The following is a 24,392-nucleotide window of genomic DNA, read 5'->3' on the forward strand; positions in this document are numbered from 1 at the left end:
TAATCCGTGTGGTCAGTGCTTTTTCTGAACGGAGCCAGGATTAGCAGTATGCTAACACGGGCTAACAACATTAGCTTTGGGTGGCGCTGCACGTAAACGTGTAAGAATAACATCAGCCTTTATTTAGTCGGGACACGACTGGAAACACAAATCCACGTGATTGTTTGAATGTTTTCTAAGGACTGAGCGACATTTCTGCTTTGATGCTCAAACCGCTGTGTGTGCTGACGATCCGAGCTGTGCTCAGACACACACGTTTAGACCCGGTTCTGAGTTCGGTTGCTTGTACCCCTAGAGCTGCAGGACGGATCGCAGTCTTAAATCTCCCACACATACCGCTCATGTACCCCCCCCCCCCTTCCCATCAAACACAAAGCTTTAATTCCGCGCTCCGCCGGTCCACTTCACTAATTAAGTGCGGGAGCGACTACACTTCTCTTCTATTTTGCTTGTTACTTTTTCTGTTAAAGTCACTTCCCTCAGTTTATACTGGATCATCGCGGATTAGTCATTAGTTGGGAAATAAAATGAAAAAAGCAAAAAAACGAATAGCAGTTATATAAGAACGAAAAATGTAAAAATACAACCCCCCCCCCCCCCCCCCCACGATGTCATCGTCCATCACGATGGTTGACAGCAAACATCGTCAACGGCCAAATTAGGGGACATCGCCCAACCCTAATAGGCCATAGAGTTCTATTAGAGTTCTTAAATGTTCTGATGCAGGTTTAAGGGCCAACTTCTTTTTTTTTTTAATATCTAGTGAAAAACCATGTAATCCAGATTCCAATAAAGCATTTGACCCTGTACGAGGGCTCAGGCAACGGATGCTGTCAACTGGAAACACGACGACTGAGAAGGCTGGGGTTGGAGATATGAAGACAGAAGTGTGTGTGTCAGCGGTTTTTCCTGATGGCTCCCTTGTGTCAAGGTGACCTTGGCATTTGAGTGGGGCCTTGTCATGCACAGTGTGTAAAACGTGTCGCTTCTAGAAGCCATTTTTTATTGACCACAGCAGCGTGTCCCAGTAGCACCACTGCACTCGTGGTGGGTTAGTGAATCTTTGGCCTCTTTCTGGAAGAAAGACAGGTTTTAGATTCTAGACCTTTGGTCATTGCTTCCATCTTAAATTCCAAGCTTAAACTGTGGTTTTGATGGTCTTTATACACTGGTGGCATTCAAATGTGTGTGTTTTTTTGTCTGTCTGCTGTTAGCAGCCCAAATGGTCCACAATACAGTCTGTTTTTTTTATAGATATGTTAGTTTTGCTAGAATGTTTTACCTTTACCTCATTAAGGCAGAAACAAATACAACTACAAGTTTGATAATCGCTCAAAATCCGTATTTTCTTCGCCTCTGAGTTGTGGGTGAGAGCTCTCTGTTTATGACCCGGCCGGCGTACTTTCGATGTCACAAATATGGGCTTTTTTCAAACGACCGATGTTTTCAGACAATTTGAATTCAGATTTTGAGCTCAATTTTCTCAATAGACGTCCTCCATCATCCGAAAAATGACACATAAAACAGCATTTTCATTGGAGTGGATCTTTAAGATCAAATCCTAAAATCCATTGATGGATTTTCCTTTAAAAAAGGAATTTCTTGGATTGTTTTTTGATTTAAAAAAAATGGTTTTCTTTCGGCTTTTATATTAAGAAGTTGTGATTGGTTGTGTAAAAACTGTTTTTTAATAACCAACTGAAATGAAAAGCTGAAAAAAATCAATCACCAAATGGACTAAATGTATGCAAGTGAACATTATTATGGCATTCATTTGTTGGGTGGGTGAAATAAAGTTTGAGAATCATACCAGAGCATCTGCTGTCAGAGGCTGCAGGTGACTCATGGATGACAGAAACCAGCTCCAAAATCAACCTCATTATCAGGATCGTTCTTCCAACTGAACCTACCAACTTAGATGAGTAATCACGACAGCACACGGCAAATACTTCATGTCTCTTTACCCAGAAACTGTAGCAGTTGTTCATGTATTTCTGTGGCAACACCTTTTCCTTTCCCCCTCATAGAAACATGCATTAGGCTTCAACAACTTGACCCACATCTGCAAAACATTAGATTCTCTTTTGGTTTGTAGCTCTTCTCAGTTTACTTCCTCAAATTGCTCTTTTTTTGTTTTTTTGGTTGAAGTGGAGATGTTGTGGATTGTTTGGTCTACCTGGTTCTGCAGGTGTGGAAGGTTATAGTCAAATCTGTTGCATCGTTAACAAGCTTGGAAATCAGCTTGTAAGTGAACTCTGATGAGGTTCAGCAACAGTGTGAATGCAAACAGACTGAAAAGAAGTACAGTGATCCCTCGTTTTGGTAAAAATAACCTGCGTTAGGTGAAGTTCGCAAAGTGGAATGATCGATGTTTTTAGGCTGTAAAGCCCCTCAGGACACTCTGCACTTTGATGAACATTTCAAAACTATTATCTCTCGTTTAAACTCTCAAATAAAAACATAAAAAAAGATCTATTAGCTACCAAAGATTGAACACACGATGTTCAAGAGGCACTTAGGTTGGGTCCGAATTCCTTCACTAGATAGTGCGTTCGCCATTTTGTAGTGTTGTTCGAATATAAAATTTTAAAATTCAGTGCCCTACAAATTTTCCAGAAGTCGCTGTGAAAAACCAGTATGCATCGCTGCTCACCACAATTTAGACCACAATGCATTCCGTTTGAACAATTTTTGCGAAATAAATCTGTTTAAATGTTTTTTTTAGTAAACAACCAACATTTTTGTCACCAGTGGATTCAAAAATATTCGTTGTAAAATACTTGTATTAATTCGATTTTAACTTTGTGAAATTGGTGACGTCTTATTTTCCGTTTAAAAAAAAATGAAAGTATTAAGATTGATTGACAGTGGTCTACAGCCGATTAGAACACAATGCACTATAAAAAAAAATAATAAAAACATGCAGAATTACTCTAAAATGTTTCCAAAAAGTGAACCACAACATAGTGAGGGACCACTGTGTATCGAAAACTGATGAGAATTTGAGAAGGAAACTTTACTCAAATCAGAAACAGCACCAACTTTTTGAGTAAGAAAAAAAAATCCTTAAAAAAAGTCCATTTAGTAAACATAATGCTTTAAGGAAGGAAAAGTCCTTTTTTGGGCAACACTGCCCTCTAATGGAGCAGCCTGTAAGTGCAGGGCATTTCTTGTAGTTTGTCCACTCTCAAAGGTGCAGTGTGAAAGCAAAAACAGAAGTACTACTGTTCAAGTATCAAGCATTTGATTCTTTATTTATTTTGTTATTTTAGGAATTCTGTTTTCCATAAAATGGTACGATGCAAGTCTTTGAACTCGCTTCAACTCTTGGCTAGCTGAACGCAAAACAGGCTTTATCTGACTTTGAACATAATCAGATGGGACCATCTAGTAAAAATATGGCAACAGACACAACACAAAAACCAAACTGGTTTGTGCGGTTTACTTGGTATTCAAAGGGTTTTTCGCTTTTTCCCGGAACGTCTTTGATGGTTCTGTCGATCAAGAAAACAAATAAAAGAAAAAAATCAGTTTGAGATGTTTAACAAGTTTTTTTTTAAAATAGAATCACACTTTTTCATTGTTTATATATCCTTACAGCTTCAAGATTGGCCTTGTTTTTAGCTTCTTTTTCATTTAAATGATGTATGTTTGCGTTATCTTAGCAGTCAAGCTGAAGGAGTTTGTGTGCATTCAGCTGACAGACATAGGCCAAGGCTCCCGGAAGAAGTTCACATCCAGAAATGTCCTCTTCATTTACCATTTTTTCATCAAATTCCTACTTTTATGTTTAAAAGAAAAATGTTTTCTCTTGCTTTGTAGACCCTGCTACACTGCGCCAAGAAGAGACCATAATTATTGCCCTGGCAACGGTCGCCGTGCTGGCCGTGCTCATTGTAGCAGCCTTCTGCGGTTACCGCATGATGCACGGTGAGTTACCATGGCGCTGAGCTTGCGAGGAAGAGAGCAGGAATCGTCATCTTCGAAGGTCGCTAGAATGTGCTGCAAGAACCTGAGTTGTTGTGTTTTTCTGTTGTTGTTGTCGTCAGGAGACGGGAAACAGGGCCTGCACAACCTGAACATGATGGAAGCTGCTGCCTCCGAGAGCTCCCTGGACCTGGACAATCTCAAACTGCTGGAGGTCGGCCACGCCAGCTTCCCCGTTTCTCCGTCTCTGGGGGTTTCTAACTTTCAAGCGACTGCAAAAAAAAAAGAAAGAAAAAGAGAGCCATTAGAAGCTTGTGTAGCACTACAGGGGCTTTTATTTTTGCACCACTTCAACCGAAAAATGGAAAGTTTTTTTTTTTGGGATATAAATTGATCTTTTTATACTGAAGTAAAAAAGCTTCTGAGAAAAAAAAAAAAAAAAAATTCCACGCTCTTACCGGCTTTTAAAGAAACACAAGAGGAGAAAGAAGAAACCGAAGGAGAAAAAAAATATAAAAAATGATGCGCCCAAAAATACATCAAGGTTTATAGTTGCATTTGTCATTTCAATGTGACTTTTATCATCCGACCATGGCAGCGCGAATAAAGCTCCGGGTCAGGCGTATAAAAATAGGGATGTGCTTACACTGACACCGGATCTGGAAATGGGAGAGCCAACATTGTGAGAGGACGTCAATATAGTTTGCATGAAATCGAACCACAGTGACTGTTTAAGCAGATAAAGGCAAACTAGCCAAGGAACCAGGTTGTTTGTCTCTGCTCCAATTTCCGAAGCAGGAATAGGCTGAGATATATATATATATATATGTGTGTGTATATATATGTATATGTGTGTGTATGTGTGTGTGTGTGTGTGTGTGTGTGTGTGTGTGTGTGTGTGTGTGTGTGTGTGTGTGTGTGTGTGTGTGTGTGTGTGCAGAGGAAAAATTGGAAACTGAAAGTAGAAAAAGGTGAGCAGGTGCGGCAGCAAAACATTTAACAAAGAAGCCTTCGTCAGTGGATTTTGATTTTTCTGATTTTGCAGAGGATGACTCATGCTAACAAGGCGGCCTCCCTAATGTGAAGCAAACAACACGAGGCCCCTGAAGCTTTCAGCATAATTCTCTCTGATGCATTGGATAAAAATATAAACCGGCGTTTATAGTAGAGGTTAATAGACTTTCCATTTTCCCTGCGGGTCTGGACACGCTTTTCCAAATGACCACATGCAGGTAAAGAAGAGTCAAAAAAAAAATTAGCCCTAGATGTTATTATTTTTAGTAGTGCTATTTTTGTACAGCGCCTTTTTGAATTTAAAGGTGCTTTCCGGAGATGCAGAAGGCTTTAGCAACATGTAAAAAAAAACATAAATAAAAGGCGAAATTTAACAGAATGTGAAACTAATAACCACTCAATAGTGTCTGCTTTGATCCTAAAAACATGCCTGATAAATAATCAATTACACCAAATAAAAATTGGGGAGGGTGAGTAACAATCCCCTAGTGGCTCTGTGATGAACTACACTTTAGCTTTTTTAATGAGCTTTAATAAGTTGACTTTTTTTTTCTTTCAAATTACGCCACAGTTTTTCATTCTAATGCAATCATTTTACTCTAAAACATTTTTATATACGTTTTTTTTATTCAAGTCACGCAAACCAGTGTTGAAAAATATAATGCTAGTGATCAGAAGCTAATGTCTTAGCATGTTTATCAACATGTCGAGTAAAGTTAGAACAAGCCTAAGATAGGGACTTGGGACTTAAAACTGGGACTTGAGTTACACTTAAGAGTCAACCTCAAAGACTTGAAACATAAGGTTTCAATATAAAAGTGTCTCAAAGAGTTTTTTTCAGAGATCCAGAAAGCTTTAGCAACGTAAAACATGCAAAAACTAACGGAAAAAACAATGCAAAATAAAAAGAGAAACGTGACAGTATGTAACACTAAGCTACTTTATATTATCTGCTTTAACAAGAAAAGATTCAAAAAATAAAGTCAGAAAACAGTTACAAGCCACAAGCCCCTAGTGGTTATGTAATGAACTGCACTTTTGTTTTTTAAAGAGCTTCAATCTGGAAGTTGACATATTTTAAGGGAAATTACATCACAGGTGTTAATTGTAATGCAATCACCCGACTCTAAAACATTTTAATATACCTTTTTTTTAATCAAATCATATAAATTAGCCTTCAGATTAGAGGCTAAAGTTTTAGCATGTTTTTTGACGGTCAAGACAAAGTGGAAAAAAAAACAAAGATAGGGAATTGGGACTCGAACTTGAAGCCTTGAATGAAGAGACTCGACCTCCAAGACTTGAAACTTGAGGTTTTTGGACTTGAGAGCAATATTTTATTTTAATGTTTTAGCTCCAGAACATGGCTTTCAGGTTTACAAAATAAAAGCTCCTTTTTCTTGGGAACATAGAAACATCAACTGCCTGTTTTAATTGATTTAAAAGTAGATTATTGATTATTTGTGACAATAAAGTATTAATTTGAACTGTTTTAAGAAATTAAATACAGAGACTTGGGCTTAAAAATGATGGATTTCATTTCCAAAACCCGTCGCAGGGCTTCTGGTCTGCAGCCTCGTTGTCTCCCTTTAGGCGTAGATGGGGTGCAGTTGAATTCCGAACAACGTCCTTGCGTCTTATCATGTGCACACGCTCTCTCACATTAAACTCGTTGCCTGTGGTGGGGGCGGGAAGCCGGTGGAGCCTCAGTCACAGACTAAACAAGTTCATTGTTTACCAGGGTTTGTTTTCTAACCCGAGATAAAGTTTGGAGGCAGGAATTAGAGCCATGTTAATGCGGCCCTGCGTTCTCGTCGTACTGCCGTGGAAACGGCTCTTTAAGGCGGAGTGGCCGGGGCCGCCTTAACAGCATGTTGCGCTCTGGGTAATTCAGGGCACTAATTGAATGAGTTTCAACCCGCTCTGCAGTTCCCGTGCTCAAAGGCCGCCCCAGATCTGAACGGGTTAACGGTGTAATCGAGTTGCTGATGGGTAATTTAGTTTACCTCCTCTATCTCTTCCTTCTGACTCTTGTTTCCCCCTTAAGATTTTTCTTTCCTGTGTAATGTTGTTTGGTGTTAATAGATTAGCAAAGTTGTAAACGTATGAAACCCACAGGATGTTGAGAAATTTACCTTTTCTCTCTCCCGCCCTTCCCCCCGCCTCAGCTGATTGGACGCGGCCGGTACGGCGCCGTGTACTGCGGCTCCCTGGAAGAGCAGCCCGTCGCCGTGAAGGTTTTCACCGTCGGCAACCGCCAGAACTTCCTCAACGAGTGCTCCATCTACCGCCTGCCGCTGCTGGAGCACGACAACATCGCTCGCTTCATCGCCGCCGACGAGCGCACGGGCCCAGAGGGGCGCACCGAGTACCTGCTGGTCATGGAGTATTACCCACACGTGAGCCTCCTGCTGTTACTAGTCCACGTTTTCAGGCAAAAACACAGCTCTTCCTCACACCGATAATAACAAAAGCTCCACATTTGTTCAGTTTGATTCCCTTATTATTTAAAAACCAAACAAAATTGACTTTTGGAATAAAGAATAATCGATTTAATTCGCTTGCGTCGGGTCTTAAACCAAATTGATGGAAGTGAAACTCCAGCTTTGATGATGCCGAGAGGATGAGGAGAATATCAATAAGAACGAGGATTTTTAGAAACGATGCCCAAAATTAGGAGGAGAGCTGTTTGTTTTCCTAGTATTTTTGGCTGTTTCTATTGGCTGTTTCTAAAAACCAAAGATTAACACCCTTTATCAGTATACAAATGTCTCATTGTTTGAATTTTCCTCCTCAGGGTTCCCTAAGTCACTATCTGACCCTCCATACTAACGATTGGGTCAGAAGCTGCCGGCTGGCCCACTCGGTCACGCGTGGCTTGGCCTACCTGCACACGGAAATCTTTAAAGGGGGTAAGCTGGGGTCTACAGTGTGGTGTTTCACCTCGCCTTCCAGAGTGTTCTCTCGCAGTATTTTGACAAACAATCATGTACACAGTGCATGCACGCCCTGCTCAGGGTATTTATAGCCTTTGCCTGCAGCCAGTTAAAAAAAAAAAAAGAAGAAAGAAAAAAAGGGAGAAACCAGGGAGGCGGATAAATTATGAGGATGTGTGTGGCTCACTGCTCTGTCGCCGGGCCTCGGCCTCGCCGGCCGTACTTTCCTTTTTTCTCCTCATCAGCGTAGATAAACATCAAACTGCACTAAAGTGACGTCCAAGTCAAAAGAATTGATGTGATTTGGGTAAAAACGCTGAAATGATTCAGGAGTGATGAGCACAGGAAGCTGCAGGGACGGCAGAAAACCACAAGCCAATGGTACGAATCTGCAGCTGCCTGGCTGCACCACCTGCTGGACAGCGCCTGGAACTGCAACCGGCGGGGGCGATTTAAAAAGGAAAAAAGAAGTTTGTGAACTTTTGTCGTTTTGTTTTTTTTCTTTGTAAAGACTTGTACAAGCCGGCGGTGTCGCACAGAGACCTGAACAGCAGGAACATCCTGGCCAAAGCCGACGGCACGTGCGTCATCATCGATTTCGGTCTGTCCATGAAGCTGACGGGGAACAGGCCGGCGCGCCATGGCGAGGAGGAGAACGCCGCCATCAGTGAGGTAAAGACCCAGGCAAAGCTGTTTTATTAATAATATTTGGGTTTTTTAGACTGTCATTTCCAAAATAAAGCTTTGTTTGTCCTTTTCACTGTAATATGTATGTGACTGGAACATGAAACCTGGTTTTCCCCACACATCCCCGTCTTCCAGGTGGGAACGATCCGCTACATGGCGCCGGAGGTGCTGGAGGGCGCCGTGAACCTGAGGGACTGCGAGTCGGCTCTGAAGCAGGTGGACATGTACGCGCTGGGCCTCGTCTACTGGGAGACGTTCATGCGCTGCAGCGACCTCTTCCCAGGTGAGGAACTCTGTCGGACTTTTTTTTTTTTTTTTTTAAGTCTGCGTCCCCCTTTTTTGTTGTTTTGGAAACGGATCTGATCTCAGAACCCATCGTCCGCCCGTCCCTCTGCCTTCCTGCAGGAGAGTCGGTGCCAGAGTACCAGATGGCTTTTCAGGCGGAAGTGGGGAACCACCCAACTTTTGAGGACATGCAGGTCCTGGTCTCCAGGGAGAAGCAACGACCCAAATTCCCAGAAGCCTGGAAGGAGAACAGCCTGGTAGGTTTGTGAGGAGCTGAGCCAGAGTTCACCGTCTGCCAGGCGCAGAACTGCTCTGGATTCTGTAACAAAAACTGTTTTTTTTAAATAAAACAACCATTTTGGGGGGAAAATCTATTTTTTTTTTCAAATCCAATATCAAGTCTGATAAACTGCTTGCGTCAAAGGAAACCGGTGTTTTGAGGGTATTTTGTCTAAATGTCTCAAAGAACCGTCTGAACATTTCCATTCTACTTTCTCAGCATGCTTCGTTTTCTTAGTAACTCACATCGTCTGTGGTAAAAACAGACCCGTTTGACTGTAGCTCAGATCCACATGAACGCCGGAGCAGTTCTGATCCACGGATCATTACACTAAAGGGCTACAGCGGTGGGGGAGGGGCTTTGGTTCAGCATCCAAACAAAATATCAGGAATCTTTGTATTACATCATCAGCAATTAGAAGACGAGCTGTGATTGGGGTCTTCTCCAAATAGAAAGTCACTCCTGACTAAAGAACAGGTCCCTGCAGTTACGCCAGTGATCTGTGATCGTCTCTTCTGCTTCAGGCCGTCCGCTCTCTGAAGGAGACGATGGAGGACTGCTGGGACCCGGACGCCGAGGCTCGCCTCACTGCCCAGTGCGCGGAGGAGCGGCTGGCAGAGCTGCTGCTCATATGGGACCGCTCCAAATCCGTCAGTCCCACGCTCAACCCCATGTCCACCACGCTGCACAATGAGAGGTGGGTCCCCAATATGACCCTTTATCAAATATACACTAAAGACCTGCTTGTTTGGTATAAAATATAAAGTTTCTAAAAGTATTGGCCCGAGCTCAGTGCCCTGTGGTACACCATATCTGATAGCTTTACAAGTTCCTCAGGTTGTCAGGGGTTCCAATTCCAGACTTGGCAGTCATTGGGTCCAAATATCCTTTCATTTTAAGAAAATCTGTTATGAATAGTATTTTTTAATAAAATTATTAATTTGTACATTAAAACTAATAGAAAAGAATTTGAAACTATAAAAATATTGGCCCGAGCTCAGTTCCCTGTGGTATGCCATATCTGATAGCTTTAGCTTTACAAGTACCTCAGGGGGGTTTGTGAGGGGTTCCAATTCCAAGTCAGACAGTCATTGGGTCTAAATTTCTATGTATTTTGAACGTTTCATTAATAAAGTTACAATATTGTACATAAAAAATGAACATGAAAACATTTTATTGAAAAAAATGCAAGTGCATATCAAGATCAAAAACGTTTTGGCCTGAGTTTAGCACCCTGTGGTACACCATATCTGATAGCTTTAGCTTAGCAAGTTCATCAAGTGGTCAAAGGTTCTGATTCCAGACTTGTTAGTCATTGTGTCAAAATTTCCCTTAATTTAAAAAGTTTCCTTCATAAAATTTAACATTCTTAAATCAAAAAGTAAAAAAAAACAGTTTTAGTAACTGAAAAAATGCAAAAGTGCATATTAATATTAAAAAAAGTATTGGCCCAAGTTCAGTGCCCTGTGGTACATCATATCTAATAGCTTTCGCATAGCAAGTTCATCAAGTGGTCAGGGCTCTTGGCAGTCATTGTGTCCAACGTTTCCTTCATTTTTAGAAAATCTGTTGTTCATTTTTGCTAAATATTATTTATTTAGCAAATAAAATAATATTATTTTGACGAACAGCCGGAGACCTTGAGCTAACCCTACCAAAATAATGTCAAAAAGCACATGATTCAAGTCGTGAGGACATCATTGGCTTCTGTGCTCAAACCTTTATCGCAAAACTTGAGCTACGATGTCAAACTTTTCATTCACGTCTTTGTTTTCGTCCCATTAACTTTTTACAGAAACCGTATGACCCCAAAGAGCGGCCCGTACACTGACCATCCCTCCACGTACATCGAGGAGCATGAAGGAGTCCCCAAGAACACGCAGGCCGACGCCACCAACTCCATCACTGGCAGATCCGGGGCCGGAACCGGAGAGAGAAACAGGAACTCCATCAACCAGGAGCGCCAGCAGCAAGCCAACGCCCGCCTGCCCAGCCCAGAGGGCGGCAGCACCAGCATGGGCCAAAGAGGCAGCCCCTCCACCTCCACCACAACCACCACCACCACCATCTCGGAGTCAGATGGTCCCGCTGGGGTCACCTCGGTCCCCGTCTGCCTACACCTGACCCAGGAAGACCTGGAGACCACCAAACTGGATCCTAAGGAGGTGGATAAGAACCTGAAGGAGAGCTCTGATGAGAACCTGATGGAGCACTCACAGAAGCAGTTCTGCTCTCCAGACCCGCTGAGCCCGGGCAGTTCCAGCCTGCTGTACCCCCTCATCAAGATGGCCAGCGAGGCCTCGGGAACGTCCGACTCCCCTGCGGCGATGCCCAACACCATCTTCCCACTGCCCAAGCAGCAAAACCTGCCAAAGAGGCCGTCCAGTCTGCCACTGCGCAACAAGCCCGCCAAGAAGGAGTCGTCCTCATCCTCGCTTCGGTTCAAGTTCGGACGCTCGGGGAAGTCCAATCTGCGACAGGTGGACGGAAACAAGATGAACGTCGGTGCAGGGACTGGCTCGAACTCGACCGAGGCCCACAGGGGCGCCGGCACAAACAACGTTCCAGCAATGCGGGACGCACACGCCAACGGGAGCGTGAACGTCAACGGGCTCACAGCTGCAGGGATGTCATCCATGGCGCCCGGCGGAGCGGCGGGGTTCGGAGGGCCCAGCATGCTCCAGAACGGGTCCGGAGCCCTGACGTCCGACGACGGCCGCCTGGGCCTGGGCCTGATCACAGCCAGCCCCGACGAAAACGAGCCGCTGCTGAGCCGAGAGCAGCCCGACCTCAGAGACGCCGCCGCGGGGGCATTGCACTCGGCTCGCCCCAACACCAACAACAACAACAGCAACACGGGGCACGGCCAAGGCGACGGCGAGAGCGGCGGCGAGAGCGACGGGGGGGAGGAGGGCGGAAGCGCAGAAGGGGGAAGCCGGGAAAGCGGCGGGCCTCCAGGGGAAAGCTCCGGACCTGCAGAAGCGCAGAAGGAGGCTGCGGTCAGCATGAGGGGCGAGGTTCTGCCGCGGCAACCCAGAGCCCGCCGACCCGAGAGACCCAACTCGCTGGACCTGTCCTTCACCACGCAGGACCTGACCTCCATCGGTGAGCTCTTCAACCTACGCTCACACCTTCGTGTTCATGCGCCACACGTTTCTACGAGCGTACAAACCGAGCAGCCATTAAACGCACGTTGAAAGTTAAACCCGTTGAACTTTGACCAATCAGGGACTCGGAAGTGTCAACCATTATTACATTGATGACGGAGGAGACATGGGTGTGTCCAAATTCCAGGGCTGCGCCCTTCAGTGGCCGCGGCCTTCCCGGGGGACGTTGGCTGGGTCCTCCGTCGAGCGGGTAGGCCGGATATTTGTGAATTTGGAGTCTAGCCTTTAGGTGATTCCAGCCGTTACATCTGTGAATGTCCTGTCGCCTAGCAACCGAACAGACAGGAGTAGTGAACCAGGCATGGAGATCGAAATCTTCCTGGCTTATTTGATCCAACTTTGATCTGGGAAGTGTAATTATAAAAAGACGTAATTATCTCCAACTCCGGGTCCCGATTTCACAATCCGCCATTGTTCAGAAAATCTCCGGGTCTCACTTAAAAAAAAAACGTATATTTTTCATCGAAACATAAAGGAAAACTTCCTAATAAAGCCAAAAATATTTGATCGATTCATTGTTGGTTCACATTTCAAAATATAATTTTCATCCTGTTAAAATGTTATTGTGTTTTTTTATGCATTTGTCTTCTGGTTTCGTTTACTAAACCTCAACCACGTATTAGAATCCTTGGACTGAAAAAAATTTGGACTAAAAATCAGTGAAAATAGTTTTTTTTTTTTACAAATATTTAATTTTTTTTTTTTTTGAGTTCTTTTAGATTTCACATAATATTTAGTCAAGTATGATAAGTAGTTGGGTTCTACAGTTTAATAAAAAAAATTTAAGCTTCCTTCCCTGAGAATAAATAAAAATGATAATAATTAAATATGTTTTTGTAATGAATCAACAAACAAAAAAACTTCAGTTTTTAAATGTAATAAAAAAAAAGTTAACTGCACCTTAAAATAGAATTTCTAATCCTTCCGGGTCATTTCTTTGGGTTCTGATGCTGCTTTGTGCTTTCAGGTGAAGCTCTTGTTCCGTCCGACGCCGCTGTGGCCACAGGCGAGAAGATCAAGAAGCGCGTCAAGACGCCGTACTCCCTGAAGAAGTGGCGACCCACCACCTGGGTCATCTCCACAGACGCCCGGGGCCCCGAGGTCAACAACAACGGCTCCGCCCGCTCCCACAGCCAGAACCGGCCCAAGTCCACTTCGGCCATCTACCTGCGCGGCGGTGGCGGCCTGACCAGCGAGCCCGGCGACACGCAGGTGTGAAGTTGCCGCCACCGAACAAACAGACTGCAAGAACTGGACTTCTGAATCAGTGGAAGGAAGCTAACCGCACGGATCGTGTACAGAACCGGGTCGCTCCCTCGTCGCTTTAAATGGATCCAGCTATGCAGCATTTCTCAGCCGCGTTTTTTCCCGCCTTTTCGTCTCCGTTCGCCGTCTCTTAACACGTTTCACGAGCATCTCCGAGCGCTTTGTTTTTTTTTTTTTTAAGTCCCGTTTCCTTTGTGCACTTTGAAGCGAATGAAATCAGTGTTTCCAGGTTCTGTCTGTCGCGACCACAGCCAAAAAAAAAAAAGAAAGGGGGAGTGGTCTCTAAACGTAGGGCAATGAAAATCAATCAGAGGAAGCTCTGTTTTAAAAAAAAAAAAAGTTGAGGTCTTAAAGACGGAACAAACAAGTTTTTTATTTTTTATTTCCTTTGATTTGTATGCAATACCAATTATTTTCATCAATTGTTTTGTAACATACTTTTAATTGTGCAATAGGGTGTAGTTTTTAGATGCTTTGATGTTTTTATTGCTTCCTATGTTTTGCTTTCATCTTTGATACTTTAACCTTTGTTGCACTTATTATCACAATCGTCTATTTTTTTGTTTTGTTTTTTTGTAAGACACTATCACCGCGCCGACCGACCTGAGCAGAAAACGGACGACAATCTTCTTTTTTTCTGACTCTGGACGCGGCCTTTTTCTTTGGGGGGGGGGGGGGGGGGGGGATAACACTAACAATCAACCCTGATTTGGGGGGGGGGGGGGGGGTTCTCCGCTTGCACAGCTCCACAACAAAAGGCTCAAAGTCTGACCATCAGAAACCGTGGAGCGATCTGTTACAACGGCCCAACCCACATCACTGTACCACCACCACCTGACCTCACTGTGGACCCCAGATTGCTTTGGACTTTGGACAGGCCGGAAACGGCGCAAAGCCGCTTTCTGCTACTCGAGAAAAAAAACAACACTACGGACGACAAAACACTGAAGCACGCTGGGTATTATTTCGTCTGCTCGTCTCATCCCGCAAATATTAGAAGGACTGATCCCTCTGTGTGCGTCCACTCCGTCATTCTATGCGCTGCTTCAGTGCACTCAAAATTTCATTTATGGTTTTTGGTAATCTGTAATTTGTGTAAAGAAAAAAAAGTATGTGTATTGCATTAATATTTGCATCATTTTTATTGAATTTCGTTGTGTGTTCAGTGGACGCGGCCTTTGATTCCATTGCTGTGCGTCTGCTCGGTACTGTTTCTGTAAACATTTTTAAGTCAATATAGAAGAAAATCTCAATAAATGTATTAAATGACTGTCTTTTTAAGGTTTTATTTTAAACATTGAACTAATAATGGCTCACAAATATTTCTACATGAAAATGTACGATTCAGAGTGCTATAAAACCTGAAAAATAACGCATATTTAAATAAGCTCGAAGCCTGAAAAACAAAACAAAAACAGTTGAGCTAAGAAATTCTCAAAAACGCCACTAGGGGGAGCCCTTCTGCTCGTTCACATTGCCTCTTCCCCATCTGCTCGTGGCGCCCTAGCAACTGCATCATCAGCAGGAGCTGGAGCGCTACGTCACAGATCCTCGTGGATGACGTGAAGTCAGCGAGGACGTAGCAGAAACGACCCAACGTGCCCTTCAAAATAAGAGACTTTTACATCATTGACTAACTTGTTACAGTTAACATTTTCTAAACTCTTGTAAGAAAATGTTTATATATTTTTTTTTTTTTTAAATAAAATAACGTTTTGATATATATATATATATATATATATATATATATATATATATATATATATATATATATATATATATATATATATATATATATATATAAAAATATATTAAAATAGATTATACTCAGAGTAAGATATTTAGTAATTTCCCCCCAAGTTTTTCCCAAGTTGTTGCAGAGTAAGTAATTTTTATAGTAATTATACCTCAAATATATATTGTTTGATTGCTTTACAAGCCAAGTCCATTTAAGCAGCAGATGTTTATTGTAATAATAATTATAACAAAGGTTTTCATAATTTCGAAGCGTTGAGCCTTTTACTTTGAAAATCCTCCCGGAAGTCGGGCCGTTCGTTTCCGTCAGCTTGACGCTGGTCCCCTCTCCGTCGTGTCAGCGAGGCCAGCGCAGCATCACCGCCGCCTTTTTTCTCCTCCGTTTCTCTGGTTTTTAGCCTCTCCGGTTGTTGTTGTCTTTTCCCCCGCCTTATTTAGGTCGCCGCTCCGTCCGTGGGGTCACGCGGATCAATAGATCGAGGCAGCAGCGCGCCTGAGCCTTGTTGAGGGTCCACCTTCTGTACCCCCTCCCTCCCCCCTCTCTGCAGAGACGATATTTATGCCTCCATCATGCCTGTTCATGTCTGACACGGCTCCCGCCGCGCAGAAGCCTCCCGCATCCCCGCGCTCCTTCCTCCATGTGCCCGGCTGTATTCACCGCACAACCCCGCAGGTAAAGCCTCATTCATACCCCCCCTCCATCTTTGACCATATGCGGGATGCGCTGCGGTCGGTGCGGGGAGTGGTTGCATGTGTCTGCTGGTAAACAATCCCGGCCTACATCGGTGTGGTTCCGAACGGGTGCCAAACAATTAGTCAATATTAAAGATGCAAAATCACTGTTTTTATTTTAAAAGTGAAAAGAAAAAATAAGAAAGAGGTTGTTTTTTTTTTAAATATAAAGTTGAAAAGGGGCTTTTAATTTGGTAGGTATTGTAAGGGACATGCAACTTTTTATTAGTTTTGGGGAAATGTACATTAGAAAAAAACTATTTGGTAGTTCGTTGTGCAGTTCTATGTTGTCACAAACTCAAATCAGAGCAAAATAAATTTGTATTTTTGGATTTGGCCCCTCCTACATGCTTGCAAAACAGCTAAATGTAGAGAATGGGCGGGGCCTACGGGGGGGTTATTTCGGCATAAATTTCACTTCGAATCAGAATAGGCAAATTGTGGGGCTTAAAATGGTAAATTGACAGTTTTGTACTGTTTTTGGAAACAAAAAAACCTTAACTCATACTTTTGTAGTTTAAAAAAAAAATATATATATATATATATATATATATATATATATATATATATATATATATATATATATATATATATATATATATATAAGAAAACTGTTGTTGGGTTCTCTGTGGGTAAAATTAGGAAAAAAAATCACAAGTTATGTTTAAAAATCTCTATCTTTAACACCGTTTAGTGTTAATAAATTGATGTTTGAAGAGGGGACCATAACTCGGCTGCTGAGTTATGATGTCACAGAACTCAAAAAAAAAAAAAGATGCGGTCTTGAAACTGGGTTAGTTGGTCAGAAGCTAAATGTTTTGGATTGATCCCCTCCCTCCCCAGTGGGAGCTGTTTTAAGCTCTTTTAATGCCATTAACCGGGGGGACTGGGTGAGGGTGAGCCATTACCCAGCATGCCCTGGATTAGCCATCGTCTGGCAGAACACCCCCGTAGCACATGTGAGCTGATTCTGCAGGCCAGCTGCCATTTGTTGACAAGCAGTTTATTTTATATTATTTTTTTGTCTTTTCAGATTCCACCCGCGGCCTTAACCCTCCTCATCTCCCCGCGGTTTTCCTCCGCAGCCGCTCCCCTGTGAGAGCACTGCTCCTCGTTCTCCTCCTCGCCTCCCGCCGTCGCGTCCAGCTGTGGCCCTCGCAGGGCGCGCTCGCTGGCGCTCACCTGACAGGTCCCTGGCCTCAGGACGACAGCCAGCAACAACACGTTCCCTACATGAGGGACAAGGCGACCCAGGTGAGCGTGGAAGGGTCGCACTGGTTTTAAAACCTCGACCGTTGCCGTGGCAACTGACAAAAGTTCTCCGTGTGCTTCAGACCCCCAGGGCCTGGGCAGATGAGAGGAGGAGGGGCTCTCACAAGCGATCGGCCTCCTGCGGGAGCACCGACCAGCTCAAAGAGGTCAGCGTCACGTTGCACGTTTATTTAGGCTTTACACGAGCTAGTATTACAGCCTCCGCACCGGCGCGCCTCTTTTTCAGATCGCCAAATTGCGTCAGCAGCTTCAGCGCAGCAAACGCAGCAGCCGCCATCGAAGGGAGAAAGAGCGCAAGTCCCCGTTCAATGGCAGCCACACCATCATCCAGTCACAGGTGAGCAGATCCACACGTGCGTTTACATGCCTTAATGTCGCTATGGAAACACTCATGAACACTAGGTGGCGCTACAGATGCTTTGGTGGAGTTTAATGCTTGGTATCTAAAGGAAAGCTTTCAAAACAGAAGCCTGCAATTCGCCGGCTAACCACTAGGGGTCCCCATTTCCTCTATTAACTTAAATAAAACTGCTGTAGGTCAATCTCATCGTTTCATTCCACCTTTAATGCCAAGTTAACATAATTTGTCATGTAAACCCAGTGTCTTCTACTTTTCTGTATAATTAAATTGTCATTTTAATACATAAGAACAGCAACACTTATAGATCTATTGGTGACGTACTAAACTTTAAATGATGGAGACAATAGGGTCATGTGACCTCGCCTTTCTTTTTACATCAGTGTAGCTAACCTGAAGGGCAGAATTTGTCAGATGTTTTTATTATATGTATAGTAATTCATTCCATGTAAGTTATCTAATCTCCAAAGACATCAATATTCTTATTCAAAAAATGACAACTAGAAAATATAACTCGTACAAATAAAACAACAAAGCTAATGCTGATATATGAAATGTATAGTTTGCTAATAGTAATAAATATAGCAGTAAATCTTTTTTCATAAATATCTTTTTCTAGACATATAATGCTAACTTAGTAAATGTTGCATTTAAAATAGTTTAAAAAGTGTGTGAGTTTTATTTTGTGTCAAACTAATAAAAACTTTATTGACACTACTTTAGTGAATTGTTACGATGCTTTTTCCTTTTCTTTTTTTTCTTTTTTTTGATAATTAGAGACGTTTTTAGCCAGCAAGTTCTTTATAAAGTGAGAAGAGGAAATACAAAATAGTTTGAAAGAAATTAGATCTGTTTATGAAACAGGATGCTATGAGACTTCAAAGCCAGAGCACAATCCCTCTCTTTTAACTTGTGTAAATGTTTTTGTAGACTTCGATGCCTAAGACCATCCTGATCCCCATCCCCATATCCAAGTCATCGGCTCCTCGTTTCCGGAACAGCGTTGAGGGCCTCAACCAGGAGATTGAGCGCATAATCATCCGAGACACCCCCGAGAAGGAAGAGACCATCGTTGTGAGTCTCATAGAGTCTATAAGACGCTGGTTGCTGTTTTCTCTGGTTTTGTTGAGACTTCTTTTTGTGCTTCAGCCCCAGGACGTCCCAGATGGACACCGCGCACCCCCACCCGTGGCGCCGCAGCGCAGCAGCAGCACTCGCAGCATCGACACGCAGACCCCGTCGGGGGGCGGTCTGAGCGGTAACCACAGCAACTGCAGCAGCCGGCCAGACTCCATTTCTCCCTCCTACCTCACAGTCCTCAACGACACAGCTGGGGGAAGCCCCTACGAGGATAAAGGTAGTGCGGGCACAGACACAACAACGCTCTGCTGGGGCGGGATTCATTGACGAGCCTGTCCTCCGCCCTTTAGAGCTCAGCCCCTGCTCCCCCCTGCCAAAATATGCCGCCTCGCCCAGACCCAACAACAGCTACACCTTTAAGAGGGAGCCTCCAGAGGGCTGTGAGAAGGTCAAAGTGATCGAGGAGTCTCTGTGAGTGGAAGATCGTTAAAAACAATAACATGAAGGAATTTGGACTCACTTAAAATAGCAAGTCTACCGACATTTATAGTTGTGCATATCTCTGCTGTTACACCTCCAAAACACTAGGTGGCGCTGCTGTATTGACATATGAAGCAAAGCAGTTTTCTCACTTTTGTGTCTCCTAATGAGAATCATGAGGGCCAAATTCCCTCAATTTTCCCATATCTCAGGGTGTCCAAGTATACAGTACCAAAAATCCAGTGCCTTGCAAATTTCCCAGAAGTCTCTGCAAAAAACTAGCGTGCATTAATGCACTAGTCATCTCAATATAGCTTTAACTCCCAAACTTGTTAGTACCACGTAAAAAATGAAAGAATTTTTAAAACAGTCCAACACCGCTACACGTTACCCGCATTAGCCTAATCACAATACCTGTAACTTCCCTCCTTGTTTTGCAACCCATAAAAAAAACGACGTCTGATACCGCTAAAACAAACGTTAGTGTGATTATGCCGACTCCCAATCATGCAAGTACCACGTAAAAAAAAATAAAAAAGACCAATGCTGCTACATGGTAGCCGCGTTAGCATATTCATAAAACCTGTAACTTGCAACTTGTTAGTAACGCATAAAAAAAGACCAATGCTGCTGCATGTTAGCCACGCTAGCATATTTATAATACCTGTAGATTGCAACTCGTTAGTAACGCATAAAAAAAAGACCAATGCTGCTGCATGTTAGCCATGTTAGCATATTTATAATATCTGTAGATTGCAACTTGTTAGTAACGCATAAAAAAAAGACCAATGCTGCTGCATGTTAGCCATGTTAGCATATTTATAATATCTGTAGATTGCAACTTGTTAGTAACGCATAAAAAAAAAAGAGCAATGCTGCTGCATGTTAGCCACGTTAGCATATTAGCATAATACCTGTAACTCACAACCTTGATAGAAACACGTAAAAAACAAAAGAACAATCAGACGCTGCTACATGTTAGCTGCGTTAGCATATTTACAATACCTGGAACTCCCAACCTTGTATGTAACGCATGAAAAAACAAAAGACAGACGGCGCTATGTTAGCTGCGTTAGCATATTTATAATACATGTAACTTGCAACCTTGTATGTAACGCATGAAGAAAAAGACAGACGCTGCTACGTGTTAGCCGTGTTAGAATATTTCCTCACAGATTTCCTCTCAAAAGTCTTTGTTTTTTTACTGCTTTTTCCTGTGCCTCATAGTGCAGAGAATACGTTATTTCATAAATGGGTGTCATCATTTTTGGGGTGTCGTGAGCATTTGTCTAAATTCCAGGGCGCTGGAAAAAAAATCCAATCAAATAAAAATATTTTCAGGGCGCTGGATAGTGACAGCATTTTGTCTTTAAGGGGAGTAGTGAAGGGATTTGGGGAGTTAGGACTGAACGTGTCCCCGTTTGTGTTCCAGGGTCAAACCTCTGCAGGAGATCCCCCCCTTCCTGTGTCCCGACCGTAACAAGGTCAACTTCATCCCCAACAGCGGTTCTGCCTTCTGCTTCGTCAGCATCCTCAAGCCCTTACACCCCGGCCCGGACCTTAGCTTTCGCCCGGGCCTCCGAAGCCTGTCCCCGTCTCTCGTGCCTCTGTCCACCCAGCCCTGCCTCCTGGAGGAGCCGGAGAGCTTCTGAGTGCCCCCCCCTTACATTGGCCGGCCTTGAATCAACACTCCGCCAACAACAAAATCAGAAATCATCAGAGTAAACACCCTTCTTTCTTTGAAAAATAATAATAATGATGCCTTCAGCATGCCAGCGAAGCTTTCTGATGTCCTTATCGAAAAGCGCTTCCCACTGCCTCCTCCTCCTCCTCTTCCTCCTCCTCCTCGGATGACTGCAGCCCCCTTTCGTCGCTTTCTTCTATCTTTATTGCCGGTCACATCCCTGCTTTTTCAGGAGGAAAAACGGTGAAAGGACTTTTGATTTGTCGTTTATACCATGGCGCCTTTCCACAGACATCTCTTTTTCTATCTGTACTTATGTCTCTTGATATCGATTATGCCTTCCATTTAAAAAAAAAAAGAAAAAGGGGGGGGCTGGTTTCCTTGGCGACCACAGAGCTAATTTTGGTGCTGTCGGATGAATCGTAGCAAAACTTGAAGGACAACGTGCCTGATCTTTTAGTCCGCTCGGTTTCCTGAAACCGTCATAATGCCGGGATCGTGTTCTAGTGTCGGATCTTTGCGTTTTGGCGGCCGCAGATACGCGCAGCAAGGCGGCAGCGGGCTTGATGAAGCTTGTTGCAGTATCTGCTGCCCTGCTGGGGTGTATCTGTGGGAAACGCAGGCCAGGGCTATGATATTTGCAGCCTATTCCACTCCTCCTTAACTGCCCCCCTCTGTTGCTCCTCCATCACACCCAGCTCTGCCTCTCCTCCCACCCCGATCCATTTCCTCGCATTTTTTAGCGAGCGTCACTCTTAACCACTCGCAAACTTAGATTTAACAGTTTTTCACTGCTAATACCTTTTTTATGCTAAATTTTCTCTAATTTTGTTTTCTATTTACACACGACTTCAAAATCGAGTACAACTACATTTTGAGGATATTTAGGGCAGGCAAAAGTCCAAACAAATGTGGTGCATGATGGGAAATGAGTCTCCCTGTAGCTTAAAACTACTAAATAAGATGTGTATTTAATACAATTTTCATTTATAAAAAGCAAAAAGACATTTAATGAACCAATGTGTCACAAAAAAATAATGCAGTGGGAGGTGGCTGTCTATATTGAAAATCTAGGACAATCCCACATGTAACCAGCAGGGGGCATATTACGTTAGAACTTCCAGGTTTAAACATTTTTTTTGTTTTTTTTTACTTAACTGGGGTAAAAAAAGAAGAAAAATGCAGTAGTCATGAAATGTTACACGAAACAAATGAAGAGGATTGCCTAAATCCAATATCTTTTGTTTAAAAGGCTAATAGCAAGGTAGGCTCTTTTAAAAAAATTATTTAAAGTAAATGTTTTGTCGCAGTAATTGGTTAGAATTCTATCAGAAAAGCTTTGAAATCTACAGATTTGTTCCTGCAGTGTGAGATCAATAATTAACCAGATACATTTTTTTCAGTCAAGGCATAACAAACAAGGGAACATCAAAATAAAAACTTACATTTCCTCATGATTGGATTAAAAAATAATGTACAAAAAAAAAGAAAGTAATTTATTTTACTTTTTAAAAAAAATTTGGCAAGCAGTTTGTCGTTCCCTGAGATCACGCAAGTGACTACATGAATTGCGATTACAAAATAAAAGCCTGACTTGTCAAGTGTAAAATGAGCTTTTTCTTTTCAAAATAAAAGTGGCTCGAAAAAGAAGTGATGGAAATAAATGTAAAAATTTAAATTATATTTAAAATAACAGCTAACGGATTCCGACCGTGTATTCAGAGTAGTCATTAGTGACTTGTACCAAACACTGTCAGATGAATGAATTTATCAGTTACAAGATAACAGGATAATAACCACCAGCTACGACAAACTCCAACCTCCTGTATGTAAAATAAGATTTTCCTAACAGTTTCCTGATTTTTCTAAAGACTTATTTTGGGGGTTAATTTTCATTTTTTTAAGCGTGACGATCCTACCCTGTAGTTTGTCGCAACCTTCCCATGGTACGTCCCCGACCAGAAAACAACGTTGTGCCAGAATTACGGGGGGAGGGGGGGATGTGTGATGTCGCCTGCAGGTTGGCGGCCTCTCCGACCCCGCAGCCGTCCTAATGTATTTCCTGTAGATGTCATTATTACTCGACCGTGCCTGCTACTGTGGGATAGGAATGTACCGGATGTGTAAATAGAGGCACAAAGACATGCATTTGAATGAGTCTGCAGTGGTAACATGTGACCCTCCTCCGCTCAGTACTGTGAATAATTAACTATACGTGGCATATATGTGATCAAGGACGTATTGATGTATCAGACAGGAGTGTTAGTGGGTCTTCAGAGTTTTTAACCAGACAAAACATCTTCCATCTCAGGTTGTAGTGAGTAGGACACAAAGAGATTTATGGATTTCTAAGTTGACTTGCATATCTACAATACTGACCAGGATGTAGCCTCACAGTGGCTGATTTGATTCTCGTAGCAAAGTAGAAGTAGAGAAGTGTGGATGTCTTTTGTTTAGTGTCTTCAGACGACATGAAAAGTGTGTACAAAGCTATGGAACATCGGAGTATTGTTCAGGAACACTGTAAAAGAACATGTCTACTGAAGCAGGTTGACACACGAGGGTGCATTTACTCACCATTCTGTCTTTTAAAACGTGTACAAAACAGCATTTTGGAGCGACAATTCCTTTGTTTGACTGTCCAGTTTATTGGAAAAACCAGACTGCCAAGTTCTTATACACCCTTCTGAGTGAGAAAATAGGCATAACTGAAGTAAATAAAGCATCTTTGATTGACTTGAGAAGTACATTCTTTTATTTTGAAGTGTGTAAATGTTGCGACAGAAATAGCAGAAACGCGTTTCCCCCTCGTGTTTCATTTGCATCACATAAGAACCCTCTTTGTCATGAATGAGAGCAGCTGATATATAAAAAGTGTCGATGCACTCAGCCCCCGATGGAGATGTCGCAAGCACACAAAGAAAACGCACAACTTGGTTTCACATAGTGCATTTAAACTCAAAATCCTCAAACTCGCAGCTCATTTTCAGTCTGATTGTAGACATTCTCTATGTGACCTCAAAGATAACGCCACACACAAATAAACGGTAAATATTTCATCATTTTTACAGTAAACGGCAACTTTCAAAGGAGAAAAACATAAAAGAAAACTTAAAGCATAGATGGGGCCATTTTAAAACTTAAAACAATCCGTCTAAACACATAAATAAATCAGTTTGTTACTCCAGTGTATTTCGTTTAGATGACCAATAAATAAATACAAATATTTTCTTTAACTTGGCAAAAACAGTCAAAAACGTATATTCAAAGGCAGGTCTTATGAGGTACTCTGACAACAACTCTTAACGCGGCAGTATTGCTTCTTTTGTGGTGGGGTGATGCAGCTAGCTCGAATGTAGCATGCTAATGTGTTAGCAAGAGGTGAAGGAGAAAACTCAAATTTAGCATGCTAATATGTCAATTAGAGGTGAAGTGGCCAACTTCAATTTAGCATTACAATGTTATTGGC

General features: G+C 42.8%; 2 protein-coding genes and 1 long non-coding RNA gene across 4 annotated transcripts in view; 2 read left to right on the plus strand and 1 right to left on the minus strand.

Moving 5' to 3' along the window:
- bmpr2 (bone morphogenetic protein receptor type 2) overlaps positions 1 to 13,901 on the plus strand; it is a 39,064-nt gene extending 25,163 nt beyond the window's left edge. Inside the window, exons 4-13 of one of the 2 annotated variants that reach the window (XM_023965188.1) lie at positions 3,823 to 3,930; positions 4,053 to 4,141; positions 7,110 to 7,340; positions 7,739 to 7,853; positions 8,389 to 8,549; positions 8,700 to 8,847; positions 8,970 to 9,106; positions 9,654 to 9,826; positions 10,925 to 12,234; positions 13,264 to 13,901. In XM_023965188.1, the coding sequence (XP_023820956.1) occupies positions 3,823 to 3,930; positions 4,053 to 4,141; positions 7,110 to 7,340; positions 7,739 to 7,853; positions 8,389 to 8,549; positions 8,700 to 8,847; positions 8,970 to 9,106; positions 9,654 to 9,826; positions 10,925 to 12,234; positions 13,264 to 13,514 (2,723 nt within the window). In that variant the 3' untranslated portion in view covers positions 13,515 to 13,901. Of the gene's footprint in view, positions 1 to 3,822; positions 3,931 to 4,049; positions 4,142 to 7,109; positions 7,341 to 7,738; positions 7,854 to 8,388; positions 8,550 to 8,699; positions 8,848 to 8,969; positions 9,107 to 9,653; positions 9,827 to 10,924; positions 12,235 to 13,263 lie in introns of both variants that reach the window. The other variant, XM_023965187.1, reaches the window with a different exon arrangement.
- On the minus strand, positions 3,228 to 4,494 carry LOC111949061. The gene is made up of 3 exons (XR_002875085.1): positions 4,386 to 4,494; positions 3,940 to 4,199; positions 3,228 to 3,494 (listed from the first exon to the last, which is right to left on the minus strand). It is a non-coding gene; the product is annotated as an uncharacterized LOC111949061 (long non-coding RNA).
- A 3,061-nt stretch (positions 13,902 to 16,962) lies between the features above and the next one.
- Positions 16,963 to 23,660, plus strand: fam117b (family with sequence similarity 117 member B). Its single transcript, XM_011484065.3, has 8 exons — positions 16,963 to 17,008; positions 17,083 to 17,303; positions 17,384 to 17,467; positions 17,548 to 17,658; positions 18,610 to 18,753; positions 18,829 to 19,036; positions 19,110 to 19,230; positions 20,672 to 23,660. The coding sequence occupies exons 1-8, from the start codon at positions 16,963 to 16,965 to the stop codon at positions 20,889 to 20,891; spliced, it is 1,155 nt and encodes a 384-aa protein (XP_011482367.2). The 3' UTR covers positions 20,892 to 23,660.
- Positions 23,661 to 24,392: the final 732 nt, after the last annotated feature.

This window comes from Oryzias latipes, chromosome 2 (genome assembly GCF_002234675.1).
Source record: "Oryzias latipes chromosome 2, ASM223467v1".
Classification (NCBI taxonomy): Eukaryota; Metazoa; Chordata; class Actinopteri; order Beloniformes; family Adrianichthyidae; genus Oryzias; species Oryzias latipes.

Excerpts from the sequence above, each read along its gene's own strand:
- fam117b (XM_011484065.3), top strand. The coding sequence starts at position 16,963 with ATGCCCTGGATTAGCCATCGTCTGGCAGAACACCCCCGTAGCACAT. Across the intron at positions 17,468-17,547 it reads GCACCGACCAGCTCAAAGAG|ATCGCCAAATTGCGTCAGCA; the intron begins GTCAGCGTCACG and ends CCTCTTTTTCAG. Across the intron at positions 17,659-18,609 it reads ACACCATCATCCAGTCACAG|ACTTCGATGCCTAAGACCAT; the intron begins GTGAGCAGATCC and ends ATGTTTTTGTAG.